Below are 13,751 nucleotides of genomic sequence, written 5' to 3'. Positions count from 1 at the left end.
CACCCCCACCCCGCTGCAAGAACAGGTCACGGAAAGGAAATAACCTCCAAGCAAAGAGACCTGCATTGTCATTTTCCTGACAGAGCTGTCAAAGCAGCTAGCCCACCATGCTAGTTACACACGAAGCAAATAGAAATGAAAACACTGTCAGTGGAAAGACTCGTGGGGGTAACAGAGACGCCAGGAGCAGGGTGAATCACTTAGCAATCTGTGCTCCTCCGTTCTGCAGCTGCCACCCACCACAACACATCTGCCACAGGGAGGGGAAAAAAAAACCATATAAAATCCGCAACTAAACAAATTGCTGCATGACACAAAAGATCACTTTTTCAAATTGAAATTATTTGCAGTCAAAATGGGCTTCGTGTGACTGTAAAAATCTGCAAACAGGTGTCAAATAGATGCAAACAAACACTTATTCTCTTAGTTTGGCTAAAGTGGTTTGATTTCCTCGTGGAGGTGCCAGCGGTTCTTCCAACGTGCCCCCCCCCCCGTTCTTTCTTTAGGGTGATACGAGATCCTAATGTGCACCAAATCATCATTTTCCAACCAACCCTGACTGTCCAGTCCAGCCAGCTTCAGCAATTCCCCCTTTTATTGCATTTCCCCAGGATTTCATATTATACATGCTGAACTCCACATGGAGTCAAAGCTCATTTATGCAGCACTGAAATGTCAGCTGAAGGGGATTCATCTACTGCAAGCTAAACAGTCAACAAAAAGGATCAGTACTTCAGTTGTTGAGCTGCATGGTAACTAATCATTAAATTATTTACAGACCATTTGACGAAGGGGGAATGAAATATTTATTGTTTCGAAGAAGCTGTCATTAATTAGATTTTAAAAATAGCCTGCATTTTACATCTTACATTAATTGGTAAACCTCATGCCTATTTTTATTGCCAGCCGCTGAAAGGCGGATGATTATGTTTTTGCCCCAGTGTGTGTTTGTGTGTCTATATAATGAACTATTGAGACGGCTATTTTACACTTGCAGCTGAAACTGAAACAACTTGTAAAGGTAAAATTGTACGATATATCTATTTCTTAAAAAAGAAATGCATCCTTGATATTGATAAGATTGTCTGTGGCAACTGATAGTTATAACTTTACCTTAGTGATCTCTCCAGTATTTTTCTTCCTTCAGCTTTTCGTTGTTTTGCCCTAAACATACTGAGTCAATGTACCACAGCCGCTATACATTCATAAAACTACAACATTACACACTGTTGCTTAATGGTGGAGCCTACTGCGGAAATTTGAGCAAAAAATAAGCTTTTTTTTTTTTTTTTTTGCATTTTAACCATCTTTTCTGTCCACCTTTGCAAATAATTTAAACAAAAAAGCAGGTTTAATTTATAGGCAAAACAGTAATACACACTAATCTGTATTGGTTTTATGATAACAATCTCACTGAAGATTAGCTTTTTGTGGTAAATGCAGTCAGATAACATTTCTTTGACCTTGAGGGTTTGATCCAATACATCCATCTATTTCCTGTGGCCGGTGTCTCTTGTCCAGGGTCATGGGGGGGGGGGGGGGGGGGTTCCTGTATCAATAGTATATGTGCAAAAGGCAGGGTACACCCTGCTTCAAATTATTGTCTATCTTGTATATTAAAAACATTAAAAAGCAAAGCCACGTTTTAGCAGAACAGATAAAAAATAACAGAAGGAATCTGATATCTTATATTGTAAACATGCTCGCAGCTCAGACATAAAGGCAGAGTCATGGAGCTAACATTACCTGTCAGGTTTTTCCCTGAGATGAGCTTGTAGTTGCTTTTTTTCTTTGGCCCTTGGGCTTTGTTTTTGCTACAATCACGTAATTATTCTATCAGAAAGTGCATGTAAACTGTCACACTCCATCTCCAGTATGTAGCTACATCAAACTGCTAACTACACGATTGTTCATATTGCTGCATATGTTGCAAGAAGCTCCAAAGACACAAACTGTTTCACAGCAGATTTTTTTTTTTTAACTTCAGCGAGAGTCTGCAGAGAGTGCAGTATTACGTAGGAACACAGTGGACTTCTTTGTGTATCCCTCTATGGATCAATGGTGTGAACAATAGGCAAAGGTGTACAGACTAACACAATGTAGTGCTAATGTCTGGAGAGTAAAAAGTGTCTCATTTACTATTATAAGAATTTACCCCTCACTGTCAGATTAAAACACAGCTGAGGTTTAACTGGAGCACATGTCCCAGCAGCAAAGGTCATGTGACGCCTATGGTCAAAGTAATCAGCTGGAAAATAGGAATCTAAATGATCTGATGAGCTCCTGTTCTAAAAATAGTTGATTTTTTAAAAAGTACATTATGCATTTTGACAAATGCTCCTGGGAACAAGAGATCTTATATCTCTATAGGACCTTCTTGGCTTAACACAAACCAAATACAGTGAAATAAAGTCGTAAGTGGCTGCTGTGACAAACTATAGACACAGATTATAACTAGAGACAGGACTGGAAGCTGGAAATTGAAGCCACAAAAGACGAGTGCCATCTAGTCAGCTAATTGTCTGCAGCACAATTTTTAAGCCCCGCCCCTCCACGTAAACAAATGGGACATTTTCCTGAACTAAAAAAAGAAAAAAAAAAAGAGAATACACTTTAAATATATATTTTAAATGAACTGTTTTTTGTTGATTTATGTAGTTCTTACTTTGCTGCTTTGTGTTCAAATATGCATTTAAAAAAATAGGTTTAGTTTTAATTAGATATTTGAGGCTTAAAAAATAGAGTCATGTTACACCGTGACTGACAAGTTGACAGCCTGTTGGCAGGCTGGCAGGGTGTGTAGGTGGGACTTTCATATCGATGGTACAACCACACATCATAATGCGCAGACTATGGTTCTAAAAATACAACATGGCAGCACCCCCCACACCTACCCTTCATATTAAGAAGTTCATAGAGTGATTTTGTCCAGCTTTATTAACGTCAATGTGACAAACTAAAACCTTGAATGCAGTATCAAGACAAAAAAAAAAATCATAAACAAATGTACATAAAGTAAATGGAAAGAAGGTATATTTGCAACATTATTTTCTTCTCATCTTTTGTATATAAATATTTTAATGAACTTACTTACATGCTTCTGCTTCCTCAAAGAAAAAAAAATCAAATTGGACTTACATAAAATTAATCTGCGATCTTTGATCATGAATTATTAAAATCACAAGGAAATGAGAACGTGTATAAATGTCCTCTTTAGCAAAGCCTTTTCTTGGCAGACTCTATTAGCTTATGATATCTGTATGACAAACCAAAGTCACATTCACAAAAGCCATATTCCGTCCACAGCGCAATCTTGGCCATTAATTGACTAATGAACAAGATGTTATCCAAGGATACCTTTTCCAATCACCACTTAGAAAAAGGAGGAAGGATGTAATATGATGGAAATAAGTGTGACAGACTAAAACGGTCCCTGCTGAACGCACTGAAGCATCCTCTGACCTTCACTGTCAGTTTGAAGGGCGAACAGGGTGGCCATTTGTGTAGCGGCAGCAGAGCTCCAGCTGCAGACACGGTTTTTATTGCAACTTCCAAAGAACCTTGTCTGAGCCGAAGGGAAAGGTGCTCAGCTAGGTAGATAGATGCACCATGAGCCAGTAAAAAAAAAAAATGAGCCCGTTAATCATGCCCTCAAATTTGATTTATTAAAAAATTAATAACCCGAAAGCCTACATTTAAATCAGATTAGATTTTGGAGGAGTTAATAAATTAACTTGACATTTATAAATACTGGCAACACCTATATGATAAGTACATGTTGTGCTGTCTTGGCAAAATAATAAAAATGAATCCTTGAAGGAATGCATATCGCCCATCACTTTGAACGAGTTTTATACTAAGATTATCTTGTGTCGAAAAAAGACAAAGTTATAGCTGTTTTAGTCAAACCTTGAAAATAACATTATGCAGGATTTCATGCAATATTGTGAGATGTCACGCTTAGAATATGTCAGACACCGCCACACCAAATTTTAGCTAAATATCTGTAAAACTGTGGTGGCCATCTTGAATCAGGTTGATCCCAAAGTTAGAAAAGTACATCCAATGATTGCCTTCTAAAAAATGTACTAAAATTCATCCTGTGGTTCATGAGATATTTTGCTAATAGACCAACAGGGTTGACTCCTAACAGTTAACTATAAAGTTTTCAGAAAAAGAATCACACTTGGAGTGTGTGTTGGGAATCATTGTCAGCTACAATCACACCACATTTTTAACACATTATCAGTGAAACTGACTAGGTTGTGACTGGCTGTGACAACCATTTTGAATTAGATTGGCGCCAAATAATAATCCTGCTGTAGATCTACAATTAATGATTACTTTCTGCAAGTTTAATTCAAATTCGGCCAGTGGTTCATGAGATATTGTGCTAACACGCAGACACAGGCAAAAAACATTATCACCTTTGCCTTTTAGCGGTGAGGGATAAAAATGCAAAAAAAAAAAAGACACCGTTTGAAATTTTGACATTTTTAATGACAGTTTTTGTAAAACCTTGCATCAATGTCAGACTCCATGAGCTCACATATTGTTTTCAACAGCCAAGCCTTTAGATTCATTTGATGAATGTTTCAATCACTTCGGCTTGCACCACTAGATTTAGCTCAATGGAAAATGACAAGCAACGCTGGTAGACCACCAGTAAGATAAAGGATATTGCCTCCCCCCGTCAGTTTCTGTACATGAGCGTACAACAGGGGCGTCAACGCCAGGATTGGCCCTTGTGTCGTTGTTTTATTTGGTTGTCTAAAACCCTGAATAACAGTTAAACAGGTCAAAACAGGGGCAGTGGGAGTAGTAACCTACCAAGTATGCTTGTCATTTTTTACAGCGGGGAACAGAGTTAACAGACAGCAAGAGTTGTGGGACCGAATGTGGGTTGTGTTACATGATGAGGAGGATACACATCTGGAGACAATTAGTGGATAAATGATTTGCTCAGCCCACAAGCTTTCATCAACATCATGCCCTCAAGATGATCAAGCCCACTTGAGGCAAGATGAGTGAAGCACAACCTGGTTTTTGAGCTAAGGTGCAACATTTAATTTCAACTTACGAGCACCTCAATGTTCTACGTTAGTCCAAAGTCAGATCTATTGCAGCTGCACTGTTTCATACATTCATTTACTGCCCATCATTAAGGTGCCTTTGAGGTCAGTTATTATTACTTCTTTATTGTGTCTGAAAAGGGATCATTTTCAAACTAAGTGAAAAATATCCACCAGTGAAATGACATTTTTTCACAATATTTCAAATGTAAATAACAAAAAAAGCTATTTATGTATACTCATACTGACACCAATTTGTAAACATTTTTTAGAACAAGGTGATATTAATTGAATATATGATGAACTTCCTACTAGACTGATGGTTTCATTTGGAGCTCTGGACAAATAAATCTGCAAGGCCACATTAGCAGTCTTACAGAAGATTTATTGTGATGGTGGCATACACTATATGTCAGCTGAAAACAGCAGGAATGCCTGATTATGTTGGCGGTTTTCACAAGAGTGTTTCTTGTTCCAACTATAGTCTGTATATATCTAGAAGTCTGACAGGAACCCAGAAGTTGAAGCTGCCCTGCAGGCTGGTTCCAGTCCGAGTTTTGAGTCCTGCCCCCTCCAAATAAATGAACGAAACGTCGCCTTTGGTAAAAAAGAAAAATACACCTCAGATATTTTTTTTCAGCTGTTGACTCGCATAGTTTTTTACCTTGTTGCTGCATGTTAAAATATAATTATTTTTTTTTAACCATTCAGCTGTCATTTCATGTGTGACACCATGATTGTGCGTGGGAGAGTAGGCGGGAGTTACAACCCCACATCCTCTGGTTACAAAAATACAACATGGCAGCTCTCATAAACCAGGTCCTGCTGGCCTCAAATTCCCAACAACAAGACAAGGCGGGCTTGGGCTGTGTTCGAATTGTCCACTCGTTAACATTATAGTGAATTTTAGCACATTTTTCATCCACTATATAGTGCCCTAGAAACTGGTCAAGAGGTACAATAAAAGAGGTGTACAAAAGTTGTTCATTACATTGGTGGAAACAGACCATAATGCACTGCGGCCAGAGCCGACACTGCACGCTCATCACAGCTGACGCTAACGTCCACAGATCATTATTGTGATTTTCATCAGACTCAGTGAAAATGCCTTTAATTATATAGACGTCTCAGATATAATGTGAGTCATCTCCTCGTCTGTCTGAGCTGTGGGGCGGAGAAATTATGAGGAAATGTGTGCTGATCCTTTATAATATTAAAGATATGTTCTAAATCACAATATAAAATGAGCCGCATTTCAAACATTATAATGTTATGTGGCTTGTTGTTATTATTTGCACAAAAACTACAGTTTTAAAATCTTTTGTTCTGTACAAAAATATTGATTTTATTTATTTTTTGAATATTTATTCGCATTTTCAGTATGGTAAAGGTTCTTACTCTATATAGCTAGAGCTACAGTTCTTGGTTATGTAAAAAGATACAGTATGACAAAAAACAGATATGTATAAATAAATATTATGTTGGTGTTATAAACAGAGGTGATCATTACATTATCTCAGCCAAAACCAGGGAAATTATGTTGACCATCACTTCAGTGTCAGACGTGTATTGCAGCAAATCTTGTTGATGTTTATTTCATCTGACTGCGAATACTCGGCGCATAATTATGAAGTACGCTGCCTTTGAGTAGTGTTCGAAATGCAAAAACACAGTGGCGTCCCCTATTCCGTATATAGTCTACTATATAGTGTCCACAACGTGGTGAGTGAGTGAACGAGTGAACATTTTGAACACAGCCTTCATCTATAATATATACAGTCTATGGCTGCAACAAATAACACTGAAAATAGTTTTTATTTTAAACTCTAAAATAAAAGAAAAACAGCATTTTAAATGCAAACCTTGTCAGTTCATTTAAACTATTTAAATGACTTCAAATGATGTCGTTTTTACAGTTAACTTCCTCATATCTGTATGTGTGCTGGTCCGCACAATAATTATTTCCTCAAGTTAAAAAAAACAAACAAACAAGACTTTTAGGGCCTGCCAGGAAAAAAAAGAAAATCTGTTGTCCAACATGGCTACAAAACTACAGTTATGTTTGCATTCCACACAAGCAACATTTGCATGATTTACCATTTCTTTGATGGTGATTCATCAAAGCTACCGTTAGCTACCCGCACTGTCAAGACTCTGCTGACAGGACAACAGTTCTCCAGAATGAGTCACCGCCTTCTTTTGAGCACCACTTCATTTACAATTCTATTTCACTCACCCACCAAAATCCACTACATTGTCCCCAAACAGTATGAACTGCTGGGCCCCGTGAGACTGGCACACAACAGACTGAATATTAGACTGATGAAAGAGATGAGCACAGTCTGAAAGCTTGTTGACAGAATTCGAGGGCTGAGTCGGTATCTGCTACATGTTTTGTCCACAGGATGGGGCTACCATGATACAAAGTACTACAAAACCTCTTGTTCTTGTACAAAAAAGAAAAGAAAAAAACCCAAACACTTTTGTAGAAATCCTGCCTCTTGAACAACAACTTATACAGATTGAAAACTGCAGACAGTGTGTAAGGACGGACATGATTAAGGACTCTGATAGTATACATTTCTTGCAGAGGCTTTGAACATAATAGGCATGGTAGTAAGTTCTTTACAATGGCAGAACTTTGGCACAAGAAAGGCATTACAGAAGAAAATGATGAGTATTTGACAAGGTCAGCATAGATGATTGCAAACTAAATATCACTTTTATACATCATTTTATAATAAAATCATATGGCACTGACTACTGTTTCATGTGTTGGTGTGAGATTAGTGTTTTTGTATAAATTATTGGAGGGAAACTCAAGCCACTGAAGGGAGGGACTGATCGGGCCACACACATGAAGGTAAGACAAAAAGGGCTTGGACAGCAACAGAAAAAACTACAACTGGTTTTTACTGTCCAAACAGAGTTTTCCCTTAAGCACAAGAGTTAAAGTGTGTAAAATAAGAGTGTGTGTGTGCGTGCGTGTGTTTACGTGTATTCGTGTGTGTTTAAATCCACTTCTGGTGTGGACCATACTAATATATATTTTTTTAATTATTATTAATTTTTTTTGTTTTGTTTTGTTTCGTCACAAGCTTGCTTGGATCTGCTTTCAGTTTACACACCAGCCCGACGCAGAGAGTCCGCAGTTTTCAGCTCCCTTCAAGAAGTAAATGTCACAGTGAGGTGACACTGCTCAGGTATCTACATTTCCACAGGAAACATCTGTCTACATAAGCAAGTGGGTTCAAAAGGAATCCTGTTTGTACTGCTAACCTCAGTCTGTAGTTAAGTCAGCATTAATTTGACCCCTGTCTCCCCCTCCATGATTGTTATTGAGGGGGTTTGCTCGGGGTGCTGTCAGCGCTCATGCCATGGTTTCCTTTCCTGGGAGTCTCCTGTCGTTGAACGTGTGCATGTTAATGACCTCCTCCGTCTTGACAATGGCGGGTGGCTGAGGCTTTTGTTTGAGGCGGCGTTGGCACTTCAGAGACACGCGCAGCTCATCCATCATGGCGCTGCAGAATGATCGCTGCAGAAGAAAAAACAGAGAGGAGGGGTAAGGTATACCAGATGCCACGGTGTTTGTCATGTACAGTGCTGCGCAAAAGTCTTGAATCATCCCTCATTTTCTGTTTAATTTGCTTCCAAGGAGCCAGACTTTCTTGTAACCGTGCAGTGGTCCTGAGCAGTATTTCTCCAGGCTTCCTGAAGGTCTTGAAGAGTTTTTTCCTTTGGACCTTTGCTCATTTTTAGTGCAGCAACTGATCATTTTTACAGATTTTTTAAATTTTTCATTAAGACACATAACCTATGGTTTATTCAGGCATAAAATGGCTCCTAAACTCAAGAGACAAACTGGTGTTGTGTCTACATATGACAGATAACTTAGCTGAGAACCAATTTTAAATGGGATGTTTAGACACTTTGTTTCCAGCAGCCTGTCACAAAGTCACTATTTGTTCCACCTTTTTTAGCTGAATCTATGATAATTACATTACAGTTTGACACATAAAAATAGTATTTTAGCATCAACAAGGCCATTTTCTAAAGGTGCTATTAGCCGAAAACTTCACACTATATGAACATCTGAAAAATGACACATCTTTCAGGTCCTATTTCAGATTTTTGCTTCTTAAAAATTGATTAAAGACAGGACTTTCAGATATTGTTCATTTGTTGTGGGTTATTTTAGGTCTAATACTGCTTGTTTGTACTCCACTTGTCCACGCTGCGCAATATGCTATCACAGTCAGATACAAGGACTGGACAAAAACAAATAAAAAACAACTCAGAAACATTTATCCTGACCTCTTTGGAAGATTACAAGAGAGCTCCTCGGAAGCAAATTGGGGTGGTATTAAACCCTACACTCCTCAGAACTAGGCAAATGAAACCAGTCTACATTAATCTGACTCTGAATGATGACAACCCACCTGTGTGAGAGTTCAAATATATGGTTAGCAGTTGACACATGAAGAAAACTGATAAATATCATTTGTCTTTAGGATAGATGAATTCAATAAAAAGAATAATGAGAAGTCCAACTCAATTTTGTTTGTTTAAAAATTTGAGTTAAAAAAAAAAATATTGGGGCTTAAATAAGAAAACCCCTTAGAGTAGAAATGAAGACAAAATTAAGAAGTGAAAGAAAGGACCTTGGGCCCCATTGCTGGAAGATCATAAAATCATCCCTGCCTAAAACAACAGTAATATTGTATTTTTCTTTTTTCTTTGGTCAGAAAAAACAACAACATTGATCTTATTAGACCAGATCTAGTCTGCTCTAATAAGATCTTTGTTTATCAGGTCAATTTGTTCAGTGTTAGAGTTAAGTAGCTAAGTAAATGTGCAAAATGTTTGTTCACCAAATGGCATTAATGCCTATAAAGTAAATAGTTTACTGTGGACTTTAGTGATTTAAGTTGGCACTTTGCACTGACTTATCCAAAAGGTTGCAAAAAGAGAGCATCCGACTTATCCTGACTTTTATAGGTGAATTTACTGAGGCTTCGATATTGCTGCTCAAAGCATTTAACTGACAATAACCATATAAATACTGTTAATTACTTGTGCAAGATTTAATGGATGATTAAGCTGTTGGAGATTATCACCGACAAAAAGCAGCAACAAAAGTAAGAAAACTTTAGGAATAGCACAATTTCCTAAGTACCTGTGACAAATTTTGACAACAGATTAAAAAAAATTACAAGTGAAAGAAGATATTTTTATTCCATTCCTAAACTCTCTTTGGAAAGCTCTGATTTACAAGTGTCTGTTCCAGATTTATTGCTGTCGGCTTCAGTGTCGCACAAAACTCCAAATATTGTTTCACAGCCTTTTGCTCCGTGCCAAGGACTAAATCCGGGGAGAAACGTGTAAGAAAATGTAATGATGGTACCTCGAGGACAACATATCCACTTAAGAAGATTAAGTCCAAAAATATTGATAACCCCATTCAAAAACATCTCAGTGTTACGTAACGGCAGTAATATGAGCTTCTGTTTGTCCCTGAATTATGCATGTGCTGTAAAATCCTATAAAACGTCAATATGCCTTTGCACCAACTTCGCCAAATCCAATTCCAATGCATTCCTGTCCCGATTATGCAAAACGCAATTCAAATTCAAAGGGTGTAGGAGGGGAGAGGATATAAAAGAAACGCAAGAGCATTCAGATATGAAGCTATTATTTTTTGTTTGTGTATGTGTGTGGGTGTGTGAGATTGATATCTGTAGATGGCTCAGGCTCCAGGTATTTTTGTTTTTCCTCCAGTTTTACATAAGAATGAGATTTTTTTTCTTCTTTCTTTTAATTCAAAAAGTGGATTGATTAAGGAAGTGGAGAAGTGCAAAGGAGGGAAAATAAATCGTCAAAAAAAAAACAAAAAAACTGGATGATGGTAAAAGAAAAGGGTGATGTTAGAGTAGAGGAGACTGGCAGGGAGGGAAAGAAGAGGTTTGTTGTCTGTATGCAAATTACCAGCACCTTGGAAGCCTAGAAATCATGGCATTTGCAAATCATCTGAATATTGTGACCCAGTCCTGCAGCTCTTGATTAATGATAGCTAAGGTGTGCAGTCTGTAAAAACAGCAAGAAATAATTACAATGGAAATATAGTAACACGCTGCTGCGCTATGCTAATCCTCTAGATGTAAATAATTAAAGGACGTTATCAAGGGACTTTAACAATTATGCTGAAATACAATTGCGCCTATTATAGTGCACTAAAATAAATACTCCATTCCGTGTGATGATTCATGTGCACTCCTGTACTAAAATAGAGCACAGATAAAAGACAGTGAAGTATATTCAGTCTCTTTCTAGAAACATGACCAGAGGGTAGAGAACTGCTGCAGAAACCGCTGTTCTGTAGGCAGATTAAAAGACATTTCCTCATGCAATAATAATTATTCTCAGGTGGCCACATTTACAGTGACAGAGCTGCTGTAAGTGCTCCGAACGCTCCCTCTGAACAATGATGTGGCTGTAAATGAAGAAATGTGTCGGCAAAATCCACTTATGCGTGATAAATTATCTGCAAAGACATTTTGAAAGCTTTCTGAAAAAAACAGCTGGATAATTGGATGACACTTCTGAAACTTAAAGCAGCTGAAAAATGTTTTGCAGATGCAATCGATTAATAAATACCACCACTGTTGACTCCTGTCGCCCCTAAAACCCACAAGTAGATGCCAGGATTGAGATCAAATTGGATTTAACTTTTGTCTCTTTCAGCAAAACGCAAATTCAAGCTGTGCAAGAGGGATTCTTTTGTGAGAATCCTTTTTTTTTTTGCTTGTTTGATTCAGTTAAATCTCTCGTGCTGTAATTTCTTTACTGCCTAAAATGTACGGACATTGGGCCCCTACCTCGTTCAGTTGGTATAATTGACTTGTATGATAATTTCTAAAAAAAACAAAACAAAAATCCAAATCAAGCAATTGAAGGATTTCTTGAAACCAAACCGTCTTCAATTATAAGCTGGAGATGCTAAGCTGGACACAAAAAACCATAAATTACAACTTGGTGGAATGTGTGGGAGAAAATGTGGGCTGACTGCAGAGTTTGCTCTTACATAAATTAAACTAAATAATTTCTCTCTTTCACACGCAAATAAAAACACATTCAGTGCATAATGGATCACTTTAAATGTTATACACAAAAGCTAAATTATTTAAGTACAACCAAACATGCTTTTTGCATTAAAATAAATGGATTTTTGCTTTTTTTTTTTTTTTTTACAATACAGTTTTGACACTTAACCAATGACACAGATGTTGCTCATCATCCTGAGAAACACATCTTTTTAAACTGCCTATACCCATTTTTATAGCCTCACCAAATGTCTCCCATACCTTTTCCAGCTGGGCGTTCTGCTTCGACTTGTACAGGACCTCCCCCACAGCAACAAACACCGACAGCACCAGTCCTGCAGCCAGCACGATGAAGATCCCCCCGATGTTCTGTACTCCCAGAGCGCTGGCCTCTTTGCTCTCCTCCTCGGGACAGCCGTTGCCTCTCCACCACTTCTCCTTCATCATGTGCAGTTTGCCTTCCTCTTGCAGCTGCAGAATAGCTATTGTGATCTTGTCTCTGTACGGGGAGCCTGCGAACAGAAAAACACGACATGAGATGGGGAACATAGTAAATAGCCGGATATGAAAGACGAAATACAACCCGATTGTGCCTGGTACGTCTTTGTTTTGTTGGTGGGTGTCTGAAACATTTTAAGGCTTGTGATCATAAAACCTGTCATGTTCTCGTTAGCTTTTTTTAGAGGGAGTTTTTTTGTAAGTCCCTCTTCAAATCCCACTAATCCGCATTTTCACAGAGTGATTTCAAAATTTTCACTCATCTCTGCAGTGTGTGAATTATAATGCGCGGGGAGCTGGCAGCAATAATTTGGCTTTGTGTGGCAGAGCTGCTGTTGATTTTGACAAATTAGTTGCTTTTTTTTGCAGATGCTTTTATATGACGAAAATAGAGCCAATAAACACAGCAGTCCAATGGGGTGAACATTACATGGTTGCATATGTGTTTGGGATTAGATGTGGATAACTACTGGAGGTAGAGTTTCTATATTACTGCATTTTTATGCATGATGAGTTAAAAAAAAACACAAATCTACAAAACATGGAAATGTGCCATAATGAGCGACTGAAGAGATAGTTCAGATTTTTTTTGATGTGGGGTTCTTTGAAACAGGGGTGGCCAGATGGGGGTGATTTGAAAAATACTGCAATGTGGAAGTTAGGGAATCTCCTTTTGCTATATGTATATATAAACACAGCACAGTTACTAATTAAATCATTGAAGCTCTCTTAAATTCATACTCATAACTCAAACCAGTATTTCTTGAAAGAATGCATATCACCCACTGCCTTTTATGCCAAATTTCTAACCAAATATCTCCCAACTCTCAAATACTACCACACCAAAGTTTAGCTCAATATTTGTAAAACTGGCCGAGTTACAGCCATTTTCATGTTTGTTAGGGTTGATTAGCTGTAGCGGCCCAACAGCACATTTATAAGGGGGACCATTCCCCCTCCCCGGCCCTCCCTTGGTGACACCTCTGCTACGGAAAGATTAAGAACTATTAATATCGTAACTGTTGTAGGTGGTTTGTTGAACAGCCTCAGACTAAAAAAAATGGAGTTTATTTTTAACTGG

General features: G+C 38.0%; 1 protein-coding gene across 2 annotated transcripts in view; it reads right to left on the bottom strand.

Annotated features, from left to right (window-relative positions):
* Positions 1–4,478: 4,478 nt before the first annotated feature.
* Positions 4,479–13,751, bottom strand: part of LOC108233439 (glutamate receptor, ionotropic, kainate 2) — an 81,411-nt gene continuing 72,138 nt past the window's right edge. For both annotated transcript variants that reach the window (XM_017411902.3, XM_017411903.3), the window contains exons 15-16: positions 12,434–12,684; positions 4,479–8,607 (exon numbers count right to left, since the gene is read on the bottom strand). In XM_017411902.3, coding sequence (XP_017267391.1) covers positions 8,443–8,607; positions 12,434–12,684 — 416 coding nt within the window. In that variant the 3' untranslated portion in view covers positions 4,479–8,442. The remainder of the gene's footprint in view (positions 8,608–12,433; positions 12,685–13,751) is intronic.

This window comes from Kryptolebias marmoratus, linkage group LG19 (assembly GCF_001649575.2).
Source record: "Kryptolebias marmoratus isolate JLee-2015 linkage group LG19, ASM164957v2, whole genome shotgun sequence".
NCBI lineage: Eukaryota > Metazoa > Chordata > Actinopteri > Cyprinodontiformes > Rivulidae > Kryptolebias > Kryptolebias marmoratus.
This window is presented reverse-complemented; position numbering and strand designations above follow the sequence as displayed.